General features: G+C 37.7%; 1 protein-coding gene and 1 long non-coding RNA gene across 4 annotated transcripts in view; one reads left to right on the top strand and one right to left on the bottom strand.

Annotated features, from left to right (window-relative positions):
- Window positions 1-542, bottom strand: part of SLC25A48 (solute carrier family 25 member 48) — a 31,299-nt gene extending 30,757 nt beyond the window's left edge. For all 3 annotated transcript variants that reach the window (XM_032208720.1, XM_032208718.1, XM_032208719.1), the window contains exon 1: window positions 236-542. In XM_032208720.1, coding sequence (XP_032064611.1) covers window positions 236-341 — 106 coding nt within the window. In that variant the 5' untranslated portion in view covers window positions 342-542. The remainder of the gene's footprint in view (window positions 1-235) is intronic.
- The window catches only part of LOC116502788, a 56,827-nt gene that overhangs the window by 7,021 nt on the left and 29,967 nt on the right, over window positions 1-19,839 (top strand). The window lies entirely within an intron of this gene.

The raw sequence follows: 19,839 nt of genomic DNA, 5'->3' as shown, positions 1-19,839 counted from the left end.
TTTGAAAGATCACAGGACTGAATGTTCATAACAAGCAATTACTGCTTAATTCAGAAGATGTTTTCTTCAGTAATTGGGTAAATTATACTCACGGAACCATACAAATGGCTGAGAAATACACTGAACTCTATGTGTGCAAACTATTACATTCAGAATTCAACATCCAACTAAATCTGTGCCCCTTTTTAATGCTCCTTTGTTGTATTTTCACATTATTCCCACATGAATTACTTACCTCCTACCCATCCAGCTATAAAATCATCCAACTGAAAGCTGCCCGTTTTACCATATCTTAAGCAGTCCTGTTCAGTTTTAGTCTTGGGTGATGTGGTTACATTCATCTCCTTCAGCACCGGGCAAGCAACAGAAGAGAGTCTCAATGTGCCTCTTTTAAATGTTTTTTTTTTATCCTATTATGACTGCAGAGCAGTGGTTTCTTTGACAACTTTCAACAGGCTCAGAACTCAAATAACTCGATTCCAGTCTCTGTTGCTCTTCCCTGCAAAAGTGCCTTCAAAGCACAAAATGACCTCATAGTCACAAAGCTTAAAGGGACAGTACAATAAGAACCACAGGTTCCAGAAGTCACTCTAGCATGTTACTAATTAAAGGCAAATAGGTAATCTATTGTCAATGTAGAAAATAATGAACTCTTTATGTCTTGTATATTTGGTTTTGTAACCAAACCAGACCAAACCAAACCAAACCAAAATTGTATATGTGGAAGCTAAATTGTTCAGAGTGAAAACATCCAAGTGACTACAGCATTTCAGAAGAATGGTGATGAAAAAATATTATAACCTGAAAGTTTTATGATACTCCTCCCTAGGTTGAATTTACAATGGAACTGCATTCATCCAGTGATGGAACAGTATCTGCTATTGGAAAAGAGTGAGCCTGCATTCTTTAAAACTGTCCTGTTGAATTGAGGCTCCTTTAAAGCAGATTTTGAGAATCACCAAGAAACTGAAAGGATAGGAGAAAAAGGATGACAGAAGATGTAACTGAAACATTGAGAAGATGTGATATTTTAATAGTATTTTCATAGGAATTGAAGTATCGACAAATTGGATTAAATAATAATGGATTCATTTGTTTTCTTAGCTCTCCATGGTACTCTCAGGAGTTTTCTCTAATATCAAAATTTAAATGTTTCTGTAATGCCAAAGTTCAAAAAAAAAGAATAATCTTTCCGTCCTGTTTCCATAGACTGTCACAGGAAAAATGATGCTGGTGTCATTCTGATTTTTGTAGATTATAGCCTACTCTATTTGTAGCGTACATATAACATTTTTGGCAACTGAATAGCTTTTCCCAGACTTTCATTGGTGTTGAATCAAACCCTTGTCTATGTCATATTTCTTGATTGTTGGTTCCTTTACTGTTGGTAGCTGATCGTCAAAGGCAGAAGATACCCACCACTTCAGTATCTTCATTGTCAAAAGTTATACCTAGATTACCATCATATATGACATACTTCATTATAAAACTGGGGTCTGAACTTTGCTCTATCCTCCCCCTTTCACCAAGTTTACAGTCTTACGGGTTGTTAACTTGTAAACTCAAGATTTGTGTTTCCTTGCTGTTGGTGCTGTTGATTTTTATACATATAAACTGGTTTGAATCAAATCCTTTAATGAAAATCAAAGTGAAAAAAGTTAATCATGCTTTAAGTCTCGTTACATTTTAATGTCACACTGAGTTTAATGACATTGGTATCCAGCTCACTAACTTTAATGCAAGATATTCTTCCATGCTTCTGAGTTGGAGTTCTGTTATAAAGGAAGTTTATTTTAAACTGATAGGCAAATATAATATATATGTATCAGAAATATATGTATTAATGCCAGTGAGCGTTTTAATTATTATCCCCATATTTTAATTTTTATAAATGTATAGAATTTAGCATACTTTTAAATTACAGCTACTAGAGTTCTATATGAGATTTAATACCGATAGTCCTCAAGTTAAGACCATTTGTTTAAGCAACCATTCAAAGGAATGACCATTCATTTAGACTGCTGAAAAAAGTGACTTATGACTGGTTCTCACAGTCATTTGATCACAATTCAGATCCTTGGCAATCAGCTAGAACTTAAACAATCCTGCGGTGACACGATCACCATTGCTGACCATTTTAGCTGGTTTCAGACAAGCAAAGTCAATGGGGAAGCTGGCAAGGAAGGTTGTAAGTCACAGTCATGTGTCTCACTTAATGCCCGTAGCTATTTGCTTAATGCACCAGAAAATTGGATATATTCATGTAATACCATACCTACTGATCAAACCACTTAACAATATTTCCAATCTCAATTGTGGTTGTAAATCAAGGACTACCCATAGCTTCTTTTGTCTTAAACCCGCAATTTCCAGATGTTTTAGCTATATTGGTTATATGTTTAATATTTTTTTCAGCTCCTTAATATATGAATTGTAGCCAGACTGAGGTGAAACAACATTAAATTGTTTTGTAACACATAAAAGCTTGTACATCACTACACATGCCTGGTCTCTGGAACTCAGCTGGAGTTGAACTCTGGAACTACTCAGATAGGCATTCACATTATATAGCTTCATTGAGAAGAGAATTTTCCTTTTTATTCCTGTATTTAGCTCCCTCTTTTTGTTCCAAGATATGACCAAGACTTATAATTGTAAAATATTTATGCAAATGTCATATATGCATGTTCTACACTCCTCTGTTTCTCAGTCACAATTACTTTGAATAGATTCAAATGCAGGACCATTGTTCATCTCCATAGGGTTATCCTGCATGATTAATTTGATTTGGGATCAGGTTACTAACAGCACTTCAATTGTTATCAGATTTGTTCCTGTGTATCTTCCACTATTGTTACTATTTATGCTAAATTTTTGTTCACATCAGAATTGATCCTTAATACAGAAAGAGAATATGAAATACATGAATAGCACAGAAAGTACATAGATAGAAATATTTGAAGACAGATTCCTAAAGAACTAAACCACTGGATGTTCTACGAGTAATGATAATGGTTATCTGAATGGTGAGAATTGGAAAAGCAATCTCAAAATTTTGAAATATAAACTCTGTGTGTGTGTGTGTGTGTGTGTGTGTGCATGTACACACACTCCTGCACAGGGTCTAAAACAGCATAATTAGCATTGTCGATGTATGTCTATCTATAATTACACTCTTTGACTTTTGACTGCAATTGAGCTCGGAATTACACTTGTAAGACATACCAGTCATTAAGCAGGCTACTTGTATCCTGTGCCCAACTTTATGCCCTTTTTGCATGTTTCTTTTACCAAATACTGTGACCATTAAGCAAATCCAACTCGACCAATGCACACTTTTTTTTTACTGGAAACTTGAAATAAATGCCAATTTCCAGCTAAAAAATTGTAGATTGAGGTCATATGACTGCTGCATACTGCAAAATGACTGTAAATCAGGGCTGGTTGCCAAGCATCCAAAATACGATAATGTGACTGCAGGAGGGAGGTGTCGATCCTCAGAATTTTGAAATTGTATTGTAAGTAGCTCTGGTGATATTTGTCACAATTTCAGAAGGTCACTAAGTCATAATGCTCATAAATCAAGGAATGTACACACGAACATATATACTCATATATACCCATACATACTATACATACATACATACATATTCATATTCATTCCAGATAGATGCTAAAAATGGGATATAACAAAAAAAAAAGAGATATAACAACCTGTACTAAATTTGTACTAAAAAATGAGATACAACAATCTGCATAATTGTCATAAAAGACAAAATTCCTATCTTCTTGGAGAGAATGTACATCTCTCTTTTCCAATCTAAACATTTGGTATCTCACTGTGAAGTATGTGCGTTCAGGATCCAGAGAGTTCTAAAATAATACTGTACTTTGAATGAAAGAGGGAAGTGCCTCATGGACTTTACAGTAAGCAACCAACCTATCAGAACTGTCATTCTTCATGGTTATTCTTTACCATTCTATCATGGAATCTGACACTAAGTTGCAAGAGGGAGGGGTTCTTTCCCAAGGAGCTAAGAGACAAATCAGACTTGAGCCCTTAGTATACAGAAAAAGGCCCTTGAGGGATTCTTCCTAAACCTTCACAGGATATAGCTGATAGTTATACAGAGTATACTTTAGTCTGGCAAGGTTCTGTCTCTGTGCAAGTAGCAATAAACAAACTATTCAAGCAATTCATCATGTTATTCACAGCTCCTTGTGCCCAACCGATACAGATTCTGTGACACATTAACAGGGATAATGAATTTCATAGCATGATCATCTCCATCATATACTTTTTCCCAAAGGTAACCTTTTTCAGTCGGAAAGAATGATTAAACTAGAGATAATTCTTCTTTGCATAGGAAAGCCTTACCTGTGAGTAATTTAACATAATTGCATAAACATGATTTTAACAATGATATTGAAACATCTACAGAAATAAAATACTTTTCAACCAAGATACAAAAGCAGACTATACAAAGTTAAAACAGTCTAGCAGTTATGTTTTAGCTATTTTATTTTGGATAAAAACAAGTAGTTAAAAATATATATTTTTTTAAATTGCAGCCACCTCCTAACACCTTGTTATTGCTAATACTTTTAAACTGTTTCCACTGTTCCCAGAGATTTCTAATTGCCATGCCCTAAATCTTTTGTGATATCTAACTCCAGGCAGAATATCATAAATAATATTGTTTATGAGTTTATCAAGTTAATGATTTGATAACCATCTGGATCAGGCCTTATGGCACATATAGGTTTTTTTTAACCAATAGTAATAGTATTCTCTTATTAGTAATTTCCATGAATTTTTGTATGTTGCTGCTGATGCCAAAGATTTTCAGGCATTTCTTGAACCAGCTATGGGGAACTGAATCAAATGCTTTCTTATAGTCTATCCAAGCCATGAACAGATTGGTTCGTCTTTTCTTTGAAATCTTTAGGATTAGTTTGTCAATCAGCAGTTGGTCCTTTGTTCCCCTTGAATTTTTGCAGCATCCTTTCTGTTCTACAAGAAGCAAGTTATTTCTTTCCAAATATCTATAAATTTGGTTTGCAATGATATCAGTAAGGAGCTTGTATGTTGTTGGCAAACAGGTGATTGATCTATAGTTTTCAGGATCCTTTCCTTTTTGTTTATCTTTTTGGATCAAAAATGTCCTTCCAGTTGTCATCCATTCATCATTTTCAGGTGTTTTTAAGATCTGGTTCATTTTGGCTGCCAATCTTTTGTGCACACATGTAAAGTGCCTTTAACCAGAAGCCATGTAACTCATCTGGTCCAGGTGCACTCCAGTTTTTCACTTTTCTTGACTGTCTTTGCACCATTTCTTTTGTTATTTTCACATCTTCCATTTTATGCACTTTAATAGAATCGTCAATCTGTTTGATCCATTTTGCATTTCTGTTGTGCTTCTTGTTGTTTTCCCACAAATTCTTCCAGAATTTCAGAGCTTTCTCTTTATCAGACTTTTCATTTGTTGTTACTCCATCTCCCCTTTCTAAGCTGTTATAAAACTGGTGCTGATTTGCTCTGAACTGCGAGTTTTCCTTGAATTGAGTTACTTGGTTTTCATATCTTTTAATCTTTTCAGCAACGGCAACAACCCTCTGCTTCAGCTCTTCAATTACTATCGTAATCTCTTTTTTCTCCAAATTGTATCTTGCTTCCAAGCTGCTTTTGGCCTGCTTGTTCTTTAGCTGACCTTGCCTTAGGTTCTTCAAATTTCTCAAGTCTCCACGAAATTTTTTGATCTTCAATTACAACTGAATATTCCATTTAGGCTTCCTCTTCTTGCCTCTTTGGTTCTTTTGTAGTTTCAAACCCAATTCTTTGGTGGTTATGAAAGCTGCTGCATACATCAGCTGGTTTGTTTCAGCTAATGTAGTGGTTTGAATGGTTTGCACAGCTTATTGACCTTTTTTATTACCTTTCTCAATTCTTTCCGGTTCACTTGGTTCAGCTTTGGCAAACGTGTTCTTTCAGCATCTTCCATTTGATGCTTTATTTTCTCAGCTAATTGAGCAATATCTGTTGGTGTTTGTTATTCAGTGCTTCCTTGTTCTTTATATTCATCCATTATTATTATTATTATTATTATTATTATTATTATTATTATCATCATCATCATCATCATCATACATTTGTATCACAGCGGCCAGTTGTTTCGCCGGATTTGGCATTGGCTACTAGTCGGGCCCCACCCAGGGGCCTAGGACGTCGTAACGTATTTTCGTAATATGCATGCAGATCCAAGCAGTGCGGCTTTTTGCATTTGACTGATGGTGATTTTGTCAATTTTTAACTGTTTTAAATGTAATTCCAGTGTTTCTGGAATAGCACCCAGTGTGCCAATTACCACTGGAATTACCACTGCTGGTTTGTGCCATAATTGTTGAATTTTGATTTTTAAGTCCTGGTATTTTGTGATTTTTTTCATATTCCTTCTCGGCTACTCTGCTATCACCTGGTATTGCGATGTCTATGATTGTGACCTTATTTTTCTCAACCAGTGTGATGTCTGGTGTATTATGTGCCAGTATTTTGTCCGTTTGTATACATAATAAAACAAAATTATTATTATTATTATACAATTGTATCACAGTGGCCAGTTGTTTCGCCGGATTTGGCATTGGTTACTAGTCGGGCCCCACCTATTATATTATTATTATTATTATTATTATTATTATTATTATTATTATTATTATTATTATTATTATTATTATACAATTGTATCACAGCGGCCAGTTGTTTCGCCGGATTTGGCATTGGTTACTAGTCGGGCCCCACCCAGGGGCCTAGGACGTCGTAACGTATTTTCGTAATATGCGTGCAGATCCAAGCAGTGCGGCTTTTTGCATTTGACTGATGGTGATTTTGTCAATTTTTAACTGTTTTAAATATAATTCCAGTGCTTTTGGAATAGCACCCAGTGTGCCGATTACCACTGGAATTACCACTGCTGGTTTGTGCCATAATCATTGAATTTCTATTTTTAAGTCCTGGTATTTCGCCATTTTTTCATATTCCTTCTCGTCGACCCTGCTATCACCTGGTATTGCGATGTCTATGATTGTGATCTTATTTTTCTCAACCAGTGTGATGTCTGGTGTATTATGCGCCAGTATTTTGTCGGTTTGTATACGGAAATCCCACAAGATCTTGACCATCTGATTTTTGGTGACTTTTTCAGGCTGATGTTCCCACCAGTTTGTTGCTGTTTTAATATTATAATTTTTGCACAAATTCCAATGGATCATTTGTGCTACTGAATTGTGCCGCAATTTATAATCAGTCTGCGCGATTTTTTTACAGCAGCTGAGTATGTGATCAACAGTTTCATCAGCTTCTTTGCAAAGTCTGCATTTGGCATCATCAGAGGATTTTTCGATTTTGGCCTTAATGGCATTTGTGCGGATAGCTTGTTCTTGCGCAGCCAGGATTAGTGACTCTGTTTCTTTCTTTAATGTACCTGTTGTTAACCATAACCAAGTTTGTTCACTGTCCACTTTATCTTTTATTTTTTCCAGAAATTGGCCATGCAGGGCTTTGTTCTGCCAACTCTCCATTCTTGATTTTATCACATGTTTTCTGTATTCTTGTTTCGTCTGTTGGGCCTTCAGTAGATTTTTGTTCTTTACTTCAATTAATAGATGTTCTTGACTTTCTTTTAAATAATCAGCCAGTGCATTATTATTATTATTATTATTATTATTATTATTATTATTATTATTATTATTATTCATCTCAGGGATTTATTGCTGTTAGGCTGAGGCATCTGAGAGCAAGGATAACCCCACAAGAATATCTGACAGAATGAAAAGCCCCCAGATAATACTTTGAATAGGCTTAATTTATTACTTCATTGAATTAAAAGTTTCTCTGATGTCTCCCAGACTGACTGAGAAGGACTGTTGACAGAGCAACCTCAAGCTGAAAGAAAATGTTTACTAGTCTTAAATACTCCAAGACTGTAATACTAAATACACTTTCTGTGCACGTGCATCATTGAAGCTTGTGCTTTTTTTACCACCAATTATTACTAATAAATGATTACTGAACTCATTGTAGGGTTGAAACAGGCTGCTGGGTACAAAGAGGTAGACCTTTTTAACAAATTTAAAATAACTCACCCTGTTAAATATATAATTAACATATGTATACATCCTGAAACAGGTGTATATTTTTTAGAATTGTGTTTAAAATTCTAATTATACTTGTCTGCATAGAAATAATTAAGAATTCAAGTTCTCCTTAAAAATATTTGTTGAGCTAGCACAGGACACTAATCTCCAACCCTCCTTCTCAAAACCAGGAAAAGAGAAAGGGTTAGGTGTTAGTTTCCTACCTTGGTGTGAATCTATAACCTTAGTTTATGGTTCACCTCTAGAAAAAGAAATCATAGTGTGCAATGATGACAGATTAAAGGTCATCAGCGAATGTTTTGAATTTTCACTTTTAGCCACATGCTCTGAATCCTCTGTGAATATTGACATGAATTACATATTAATTTTTTCTAAAAGGAAGAATGTTATCACACTGCCATCTGCTGTCAGCAAGATCAATTTATCTTGAGTTTATCCCTGCCTTTCATAACAAGTTAACAGTTGAGAACAGAAACATGTGAAAAGCTTTTGCGATTATATATTAGGAATTTAAAGAAATTTTTTTTGAATGTAACTCTGAGAAAATCAAATCTTCCAGTTGCTATTAATCAGGGAAAACTGCACAGAGAGAGTTAAATCCTCTTAATGCTGCTAGTCCAGAATTTCTCATAATTGCTATAACATGTTAATTTTTTCCTTAAAACTTCTAATTAAATACAAATGGTTTAATAGAGATAAATATTTAACACCTTTGGTAACAAGATGGTACCTTTTCTAACATGATATGAGAAACAAAGTAGGATTATCAGACTGGGATGCAAAAACGTAGATAGTCACTAGATGAAAACAAAGAGATAGAGAAAATTCTAACTCTTTGCTGTTTTTTACAAATCTTGATTTTTGCAGGTTTGGTAGTTGATAGCTTTGGCACACAGGAACAGTGCAATAATTAGTTAGTGCAAAATATTTCCGTACCAATGTAATATCAAGAACAAAATAATATGATGCTCATAAAAAGCCAGAATTCTTTAGGCAGCATTTCTTACCCACATTTTTCATATCTCCAAAATAAACCTTATTTGAGGTCCAAATCCAAAGCCACCAACACCTCAGTATGTTAAGGCCATGGGGCATGTGGGGGGGGGGGGGAAGCAGGAAGGATTTCCGCTGACTCCTCTTTGTATAGCATTCTACTCTTTGTCTAAGAGATTGCTTCTTTTTTCCAGGCTTACATGCAGAGAGCAAATGCTTCTGATTTCTCCATTTCATAAGATATGGTTAGCAAGGTGCTAGGCTTTCCTTATCTCCTTTCAGATTGAATAAGCCAAGGTGGCGCAGTGGTTAAATGCAGCACTGGAGGCTACTTCAGCTGACTGCAGTTCTGCAGTTCGGCTGTTCAAATCTCACTGGCTCAGGGTTGACTCAGCCTTCCATCCTTCCGAGGTGGGTAAAATGAGGACCCGGATTGTTGTTGGGGGCAATATGCTGACTCTGTAAACCGCTTAGAGAGGGCTATGAAGCGGTATATAAGTCTAACTGCTATTGCTATTGCTATAATAAAACCTGCTTCATTATCTCTTGGTCAGGTCATATTCCTGCTTCCAGAAATGCTCACATTCCAGGGACACCTCAACTTTCCACAATCTCTTGGCTAGGGATTAATGCCCCTTAGACTTTCTGGGAGAATGAAGGAGGTTTTAACAGTTGAAATTCACACAGCTAACAATGGAAGGAAATCTCATGTGAAGAAATGGCAATTGCTATGCAAGAGCTCTAACCGAGATGATTTGGGATTCTGAAAGACCTTATTCTACTTCTTTGATCCTCTCAGTCTATGGCAATTGTTGCTTTTCAGTTAGCATTTTATGTTCTTCCAGCCACTGTTATCTTATGCGGAGACTATTGTGCTCATGGAAAACTAAAACAATAAAATCTACCTGCTGGAGAGCTTTGTTACAAAACTTGATCTGTGCTAGTTCCAGTTGGCCTAGGAGAGAATGGAGGTGGTGAGGGAAATAATAGCTTTCAAGATGAGATCGAGAGAAATACGTTCACAGAGCAGAGAATTAGTCATTGGGTTGTCTTTCAACATTAGTGTTTGTTTCTGGCAGAACAAAACAAGTAAGTGAAATTCAAATGTAAATGTAATTAAAATGTGATGAATTAAATGCAGTAGGTAGTTACAGGTATGAGCTGCTATTAAAGGTTTTAACAACCAATTGAAACTTAACCACACAAAATGTTATTAGTCACCTTTATGCTGATAGAGTTCCTGGTTATTACTTTTATAGTCCTATATGGCACAGGGTCAGTTTATTTGTAGGACCACTTCTCCTTGAGAGTATCTACCATCGTACCGGGTTATAGAGTGAGCCCACTCCAGGTCTTCAATATAAGATTTTTGAATTCTAGCTGTTTTGGAACCTCCATTTTAACAATGCATTTATCTTCATTACTAACACCTTTTGCTATAATGGAGCAGCTTTCCTAGAAGCTCTCAAGTCAGTTGGCAATTGGAAATTTGACAAGAATGGAAGAAGCAAGCCACCTGGATAGCAACTAGAGCCCCAATTCATCTATCAGAAATATTCCTGTCTGCCTGTGGCTTAATGCAACAAGATTATTCACATCCCAAGGACATAGTTGCTACCTTCACAGTTAAAACACTAAAGAGCTTGTTTTGTTTCAAGTTTTGGCAGCATTCCTTGTATAATTCACACACTTGGATTAATATAGCCTTTTGTGCCTAGCAGAATTCAGAGTAAACTTTTCTTTCTAAGGAGAAACACAAAGATTACAAAGAGATGAAACATGAACATATTGCTTTAACAAGCAAAAGATTACATCATACTGCAATATGATCACACATCAAAGAAAAAGATCCTTTCCAAACAGTTGCAAAATTCCATTTATTGCATGTCGCCTAAATAGAATTGCAATTCAATAAAGAGTATTAGGTCCACTCCTTATGGGAGCTAGCTGTGCTAATTCTAGTCAAAACACTAGTGTCAATGTTCATTTCCAACATGTCAATTAGCACTTATTAATTGTGACTGGAGCTCATAAATAGTAAATTTTGCCTCCCATCGTACTAAAAACAGCAGTTAATGCACTTCTTAAGTTAGAGAAACAACTGGGCTTTTATTAGCCATCCCACCCCTCAAACCTCCCCTACATAATACCTCCTTTCCGTTTACTTTGCTTTCCCCTTTTTTTCTAAATACAGCTGCAATAATTGGAGAATTGGCCCTATTTTTCTCATATTGCTGTCCTGAGGATAATTGCCTCTCATTATATTTCAAGAAGAGAAAAGTAGAACTGGTTACTTGAAGCGTACAGATAGTTCCTGGTCTCAGTGGCTTCTGGGAATATGAGGAAAATAATGGATGCCCCATGTAAAAAATAGAAGGCACATGTAAAAATGATGGGGAATCAACCATGCAGTTGTGGTTCGCATCATAATCTTTTATATTATTCTTTCTGCAAATGCCGCTGGCAGGATTGCTACAGTACTTGTGGCTAAAACAATGAGTGCATGTAATTAAAATACCCAGGACTTTAATTACCCAGAATGTTATAAACATTGCCCACAGTGCCTTGCCCTTTGTAAAAATGAAATAGCATTTAAAATACAACAGTATGATCAGAATGTAAAGAAAGGGTAAGTTTAATTCTTCCACGCTTCTGATAAAAAAAAAACCCAATCCAATCCATTGTGCTATAGTTTTGGAAAACAAAGCTCCTATTGCCCTCATGGTGCCAGTTGTAAATTGCTGTGTCCAGAATAAGTCCTTTTTAGGACCATAATGTTTCCTGCATGCAGTGGTACTGATTAAAAATAGCCATCTATTTAATATTTTCAAAACTCAAATGCAAATGTGATATGCAACTAGATTCTCAGTGTCTCTTGGTAAAAAGAAAAATGGAAGTGAATTAAAGTTTTTCTGGCAACATAGCTTAACATTCACAAATCTTGTTTTTAAATTGTTGATGCATTTCATTCAACTTTCGTGGGAGGTTTTGGAGAGTTAATTACAATTTTGTCCATGTTTATCTCTCAGGCATTCTTCTATCCGTTTTATTCTGTTGTTTGCTTTCTTTGCATGGGATTGTTTTAGTGCCAACATTTGGCATGATTGTACTCTGAGGTAATGGCTGAAGAAAGAGAAACTGGCTTGTTTTAAAGGAAAATGTTTCTGTTTACTCACAGACCCTGGCAAACAGTCATGAGGAAAAAGAATATCCTACAGAAAAATCACAAAACAATTAGAAAGTCCCTTTAATTGCTGAGCAATTGTAATAGAGAAAGTAAATGCTACAATAAATAATGATGCCAGTGTTGTTTAAAAAACAAACAAACCACCACACACATATGCACACTTGGATAATGTATATTGATAGTAAAATTAATAGATAGTTGAAAGTACCCATGAGCTTCTGAGAAAGAATGAATATAGCGGACACTAGAATCACCTCAAAATTGGTATACTGTATTTAATAATGGCAGATAAATATAGAATGAGAATGGAACAGTTACTCTAGCGATGCTTTTAAAATGTTTGCAGGATCACAAAATGAATATGATTTGTCAAAAACAGCTAAGTCCCATCAGGTGAAAACAGGTAGAGGAAATGCAAGCAGCATCCAGAAGCCAAACCACGGCGGCATCACCAACTGCTGCACCCCCCTCCGACCCCCACACAAAGCAAACTGACACATGCCATGAACACATGGCAAGACCGCAAACTCAGAGCCAAATCAAAGCCCGGGATGTTACACCTCAGCCATCTGATCAGGACATTACATCACAGAACTCAGGAGGTTACAACACAAAGGCTCAGGATATTATAACGCAGCCAACCCCCCAGGAGATTGCAGCACAGGACTCAGGATATCACTACAATAGAGCTCAGGAGGTCATCACATAGCCCATTACCCAGGTCGTTACAATACAAAAGAACAATAGGCACACAGCCAGTACCTCAGCCACATAGGATGTTATGAAACAGCTGACTAATCTGCAAACATCAACTCCATCAACTAATCAAGATGTTACAACACAGCCAACCAATCCGCTTACAGCAACAAAGCCAGCACTCCACACACACCCCACCAGTATTTATAGAAGGACGGCAGCTCTGATCATGCTTTGCTCGTACAGGCACGAGGCCGAAGGCACCAGCCTGAGGATGATGAGTGGGACCTCGTCAAAACCTCACCAAAATACTTTCAATCTTACATGGGAAAAGACCAGAATACACTAAAACCTGCATACCTGTACCCATGAAAATCTACACACACACAAACACACAAACACACACAGAAGTTGTGCAAGAAAAGTCCAGAGAAAAAGGCAACCAAAACCATCATGAGATTGGAAGAATTCTCCTATGAGAAAAGGTTACAGTATTAGAGGCATGATAAAGGGTTAAAAATTATGCAGGGAAGAAACAATTGTGCTAAGATAAAGGCAGGGGAAGGGAGGCTGACAGCAGTCTGCGTAAGTCCATCCTTTTTTCCTCTCCAGAACTTTCAGGCTGGACCTGAATTAGCTGTACCACACCTATTCTCAAGCTACAAAAGAGGAGACTGGCAGGCTGGGATATGGGTGTGTCAGGAGGAGGGGTTACATAGTTTGGCACTGGAGTGCAGGAAAGGGAGTGTCACGGCTGACAGAAGATCAAAGCAAAGGATGCCCCAGATAAAGCTGGCTTGATGAATGTGTGGGGTCAGGGCCTGTGGGCAGCAGGCAACGGAAGGGCTGGAAGAAGGGGGAACTGGTTCAGAAGAGCAGCTGCGCTGTGGGCAGAGAGATAGAGCCCTTCAGCCACGCCAGCTTCTGCAGCAGTGCCAACAGCATAACAAGCTTTCCCCTTTCAACCAGAAATGGACAGCAGCTGAGGTAACCTGGCTGAAAAACCAACTAACAACCATTTCAGTGAAACCACACAAGCTGAAGACTGGCTGAGACTCAAGCTAAGCAGAAAAAATATTTTTTTGTTTCTTCACATTCTTCAGCTGGACTAAGATAAGCCTAGCTAAGCCCTGACAACAGTGAAATTTAATAATAAAAATAATTTGGGCCAACTTGGGCAATTCAAGCCTATCTCTAACAGAAAAAGAGAATTTTATAGAGACCAGCCCCTAAGGACCTATATATCTACCAAAGGGAATATAACACATGGTAAAATACAATTTAGAAATAGATATATCAAGAAATAGGTTGGAAAAAATGGATATATCCTTACTTTTCTTTGAAAAGAAATTACCGTACTTTTTTTGTAAAAAAAAAAAAATCCTCGCCAACAATATAAGGAGATAAAGTTTTACTTCTTGTTTACAGTCTGTGTTTCTCAAAAGATTACTGACCTGAAATACATAATAATGCAGAATGGGAGCATCTAAGATAGAGAGGAAAAATTTACCTCTTCATAAATACATTGTCAAAATGTAGGGTTTAGTAAGACGCAGCACTGCTGCTCATTTGGATGGCTTTGAAAGGGGATTAGATGAATCTCTGGATAAAGGTAGTTGCATTACATTATCCTAGTAAATGTTAGCCTGAAGTTTTCATAATATTAGTGTCAAACACTGGGGAAATGAGAAGTTCCAGGCAGTTCAAATGAATATAAAGGTTTATTACAAGCGTATGCTCTCTACATAAATCAGAATGATCCAAGCAAATTGACAGTAGATGAGAGCCACTAGAATTTAAGGTGGGCTGGACTTTGATTTCTTTTGGGTGCAAAAGGACTTGAGACTGATGACATGTTTGACCCTTCCTTCGGGTTCAGCCTGGTCATCTGCTACAATTAGAGACTGTTGTTTCCTGAAATTTGGAGCTAGGGATAATGGTGTAGTTTACCTTACTTTTAAATGAATGTTTATCCACAGACATAGACACAGAGTTAAATTTATCATTGTATATTGCCAAAGCAGTTAACATTTTAATCTCCTCTCTCTGTATCCTATCCCCATCCCCATACATAATTTCTTACACAAAATTTAAAGCTTATGCTGAATATTAGTTACTGAGGTGAGGGAATGTGAAAATCCCAGAAAATTTAGTTAGTCCCTAGGGTGGGGACGGACGGACGGGGAATGCTCATCTAGATAGGTTTTGATCTCTTCCCATCTTCTGTCCCTTGAAGGATACTTCAGTTTTTAGTGAAGAATCTATTTTATGTAAAAGTATTGATTTATGAGAACATTATCATTCAAGAAGACATGATAAAGTGTTATATACTCCTGGAAATATTATCAGTCAAACTTTGAGGGAAAATATATGCAGATTTAAGGTTTCCTCCATAAATTTTGAGACTTATAATTAAAATATCACTTGAACACATAGGTAGACTATAAAAGCAGTGTAATTATCATAATGAAATGGATCATGTTTGTTTTCAGAAATGACATGCAGATGTACCAATCCTCTTGTGTTTAGTTTTCTAGAGAACCTATATTTCTTTCTCCATAACTCTGCGTCATTCCTTGTATTTCCTTTAGGCAGCAGTATATGCTTAAATGTCATCTTTTTTAAAAGAAAAAAGAAAAAAAAAGGAAAACTCTTCATGTGCATTTTTTAACTGAAGGAATGAGTATGTATTATAGGAAAAGCACTGGTTTGCAGATTAGTCATTCAGCTAACCGTATTTCAATAAGACATGTATCCCTTTAGGAGTAAGGATGTTGAAGTAAGAAAACAGAACTTCAACTTTTTCTTTTGAATTTGAGCTGCCCCAAGTGGGGAGTGGGGGAATGAATCCTCCTAACGGGTGTTTCAGATCTACCAAATTTTCAGGTGGCAGTCAATCTCAGTTGGATGAGGAAGTTATCTGACCATGCAATGGACTAGCAACAATGTCCTCCTTTTACAGATCACAGCATAACTACTCTGAGGAGAAGATAAGGTTCAACATGTGTCTATCTATATGTGAAGGGCCAGAGATTATCTGTACAAAATCATGGCTACCACAAAGGTCCTGAACTCCGTAGTTGTTCCTTATCTTTCCCTCAGGACATTGGATTGAAGTAACTCATCAACAAAGGACATCTGAACTAAATATCACCCAAGTGACATATTTAAGGAGCCCCAAGAGAGTTCCCATTGGGCAACAAGGCAGTCAGAATAACACAAGAATTTCCATCTTGTATTGACAGTTCAATATAGGTATTTATTTCTCCGACATCATGGGGGCAGGCCCTCAATAACAAATAAGATAGGTAACATCACTGTCACCTTTTCCCTTCATATGATAAATAGTTCAAGACTGTGACAGGATCCAAAATTCAGAAGATAGTTTTTGCCTTGGCTTATCTAAGTTTTGGTAATACACCTTATGTGTATTACACAACCAAGCTGTCACTGATCATGAACTGGAGGCTGTGGGTAGATGGAAGGCCTTGATACTGAGGTTATGGAGATGTGATCTTTCGCTGTGGAATAGTGCAGAGGGAGAAAAGTGTGTTTTTCTCAGTTGTCTCTTTCCAAGTATGCAATAATCATGATTAAGTGTCATGAATATCATGGTTAAGTGTTAGGAAAACTGATCAACATAAGACTATTTTTTCTTCCAATAACCCTGAGAGCCAGAGTTTATTTAGAAAGCAAAATAAAACAAAATAACAAGGATTAAGCAACCTGCAGGCAATTGCTTTTTTGTGTGGTTGCCATCCATCTTAGCTCAATAGGACTGTTCTTGCAGATTCCATTTGGTTTTGTGGCTGAGCAAGTGTAAACTGGCAGTTCTTTCTGTATGGGCACAGCCAGCTGTCCATGTTAACATGCTATCCTCCAGTCCTTGAGTTGGAATATATTGCATTGCCTTGACTGCCAAGCCACAATAATGAGACTGGTGACTAATGCGATCCTTACTGTTCTAAAGCAGGACAAGTTAAGAAAAGCAGTTGGCAGATTCCCTGGCTTTTGGTTCCCCTCCCACCAAAGATCACCTGCCAGCTAGAAAATAACCACCAATTCTTGTTTTCAATGGGAGGTAGAGCAGGATTGAACTAGAAAGGGTGGGTGCTTGGAATTGAAGGTACAGCCACCTTTCAAGTCATAACTTTATGTCTGGAGCTCTCACTTCATCTCACTCTCCACTTCTGTATGTGGGACTTTTCAAATAGTCATTTTTGGATGAGGGATTGGCATTATTTCCAAAGAATTCTAAACTCGTGTTAAGAAATAGCCCAGCTGACAGGTCACAGGTACAGAAGTGGGGCTGGCCAAGAGGTTCAGATGTACTTTCTCTTCCTTCAAGCCTGTGTGCTGTCAGTCAGGCTAACAGGCATGGTTCCACCACAAATCCGCGAAGCCCTTCTGCGCGGAGACATAAGCGCGAAGACTAATTTGCGCCGTTCTAAGCGCTAAGGAAAAACGCGACCCTACCGCGATGACATAATCGCGGAGGGCAAAATCGCGCATTCCCAAGCACTCACTACCCTAAACCTAACCCTAAACCTAACCCTAAACCTAACCCTAACGCTAAACCTAACCCTAAACCTAACCCTAACCCTAAACCTAAACCTAACCCTAAACCTAACCCTAAAACAAACCCCTAAACCTAATCCTAACGCTTACCTTAAATGAAGTCGGCTTTCTGCCACGGCACCGCTTTAAAGCGCCCCTCTGTTGCCGCGCTGTTGTCGCGGCAGTGATGACGCGCAATGATGACGTCGCGGCTTTAGCGCCGCGATTTTGACTAGCGCGGTTTTGTCGTGCCACGAACAGGCATGGCAAAGGGGAACAGGCTGAAGTGGGTGGAGCAATCAATCAACCAATAGCAAGCTTCATCCTAGACTTTGATGACAGTCTGCAACGTATTCACGCCTTCTTTCATTCCAATGAAATTGTAAGCTCCCCTCTTGTCCAATGTAGGGGAAAGCTATGCCCTTCAGAAGCATTCCAGAAAATCCCAAATGAGAGCAGGTAGCAATCCCTGATGGTTACGGAGCTTAAAATCCCAAAATCTTAGATGTAGATGCTAACAGTGAAGAAAATCTTTTAAAAAATCTTTCTTTGAGATACTATTCGGGACAAATTAGGTGAGCTCTGCTACTGTTGAGGTGTTTCTTTGTGAGAGGCATTATGGTTTTAACCAGTGGTGAAATTCAATTTTTTTTACTACCGGTTCTGTGGGTATGGCTTGGTGGGCATGGCAGGGCAAGGATACTGCAAAATCTCCATTCCCACCTCACTCCAGGGGAAGGATACTGTAAAATCCCCATTTCCTCCCCACTCCTGAGGGAAGGATATTGCAAAATCTCCATTCCCATCCCTGGGGCCAGCCAGAGGTGGTATTTGCCGGTTCTCCGAACTACTCAAAATTTCAGCTAGCGGTTCTCCAGAACCTGTCAGAACCTGCTGGATTTCACCCCTGGTTTTAACCTTGGACACTGGGTTTGTATGCTATGGTTTTGCGAACCACCTTATTGATAGAAGCAATGCAAAAACCTATGACACATTCTTTGGTGACAGGAGCAGCACAGTTTACAGAACCAGACCTTTTTCCTGGCTTAAATTAATCTTCAGTATAGCACTAAACTGAGTTTACAAAACAGGTCTAGACATCTTTCAAAACAGCACTAAATTTATGTGTATAAGGAGTCTACCCAAGACCTAACAAGTGTTTCAGAAAACATTGGTCAGGCATTACACGAGCAACTACTTCTGTAGAGGCTAATTATCTGATCCTTTCCATCATCATAGTAAAATAGCCATAGAGGGCAATGCTCAGCCCCAAGGAAAATGGGGCATGTCAGTAACAACCTAAAGTTCCCAACCCCAATGAAATCATCAACCATACAATTGATGAAGGACCCTAGATTATGACCACAGCAATATCTGCACTGGAAGAATTAGGAAAATGTCATCTCAAAATTGAAGATTAAATATAACTTTAAAGAGTCGCTATGATGCACTGGGGGTGGGAGGAATGTAATATCAAGTGATAATCTATATACCAAAACTACTAAAACTCTCATTCACGTAATCTTTAATTGGGCAGAAATTGTGATATAGGGCAACAATTTTTAAACCAACATGCCTCAAATCATCTTACAGAATACAGTCCAAATTCTGGGGCCCGTGATTCCAGTGGAACTGAAATGTGGCAAATTTTATAAAACCTTTTGATATAAAAAATTCCCATAGTAACATATGACACAAATGTTTTACAAAGCATTTGTACAATTCAAATACAAAATGTCCTAAAACATTTTCTGTGTCAACTCCTGATGTTTAACTGTAGTATACAGTTCAATATGGGTTATGAGACAGGTGTATATCTGAATATCTCCTTCCCTTCCTTTTCCAGTGAAGAAAGTACATTAGAAACTCTCATTTTTGAAGGCCCCGAGGATGTCAGGCCTGGAAGCCATCTTTTGCATTGGGCCTTCTGGCCTGCCACATTCAATGCTGTGGGAAAATGGGAGGGAGGATTATATGGAGTATGGGAGATATAGTCAAAATAACATTCCTTTTTCAGAGAGTCAAGGACATCTTGCCATGCATCTGGAGAGCTATGACTGGGAGGCATCTCCAGTTGGGATGGTGCCTGATTGGGCTATGTGATGGACATTTGGGTGCTGGGCAGGGACTTGAACTTTAACTTGGGTGGGGAAAACCTGGAAGCTTTCAGATTCGGGTTTTCCCAGAGGTGTCACTATGACATCTCTAATAAATGGAATGTTGAGGCATTTCAAGCCTTGGACTCTTCTTTTGTT

Source organism: Thamnophis elegans, chromosome 2, assembly GCF_009769535.1.
Source record: "Thamnophis elegans isolate rThaEle1 chromosome 2, rThaEle1.pri, whole genome shotgun sequence".
Classification (NCBI taxonomy): Eukaryota; Metazoa; Chordata; class Lepidosauria; order Squamata; family Colubridae; genus Thamnophis; species Thamnophis elegans.
Note: the sequence above shows the minus strand (reverse complement) of the source record. Positions and strands in the feature narration are given on the sequence as shown.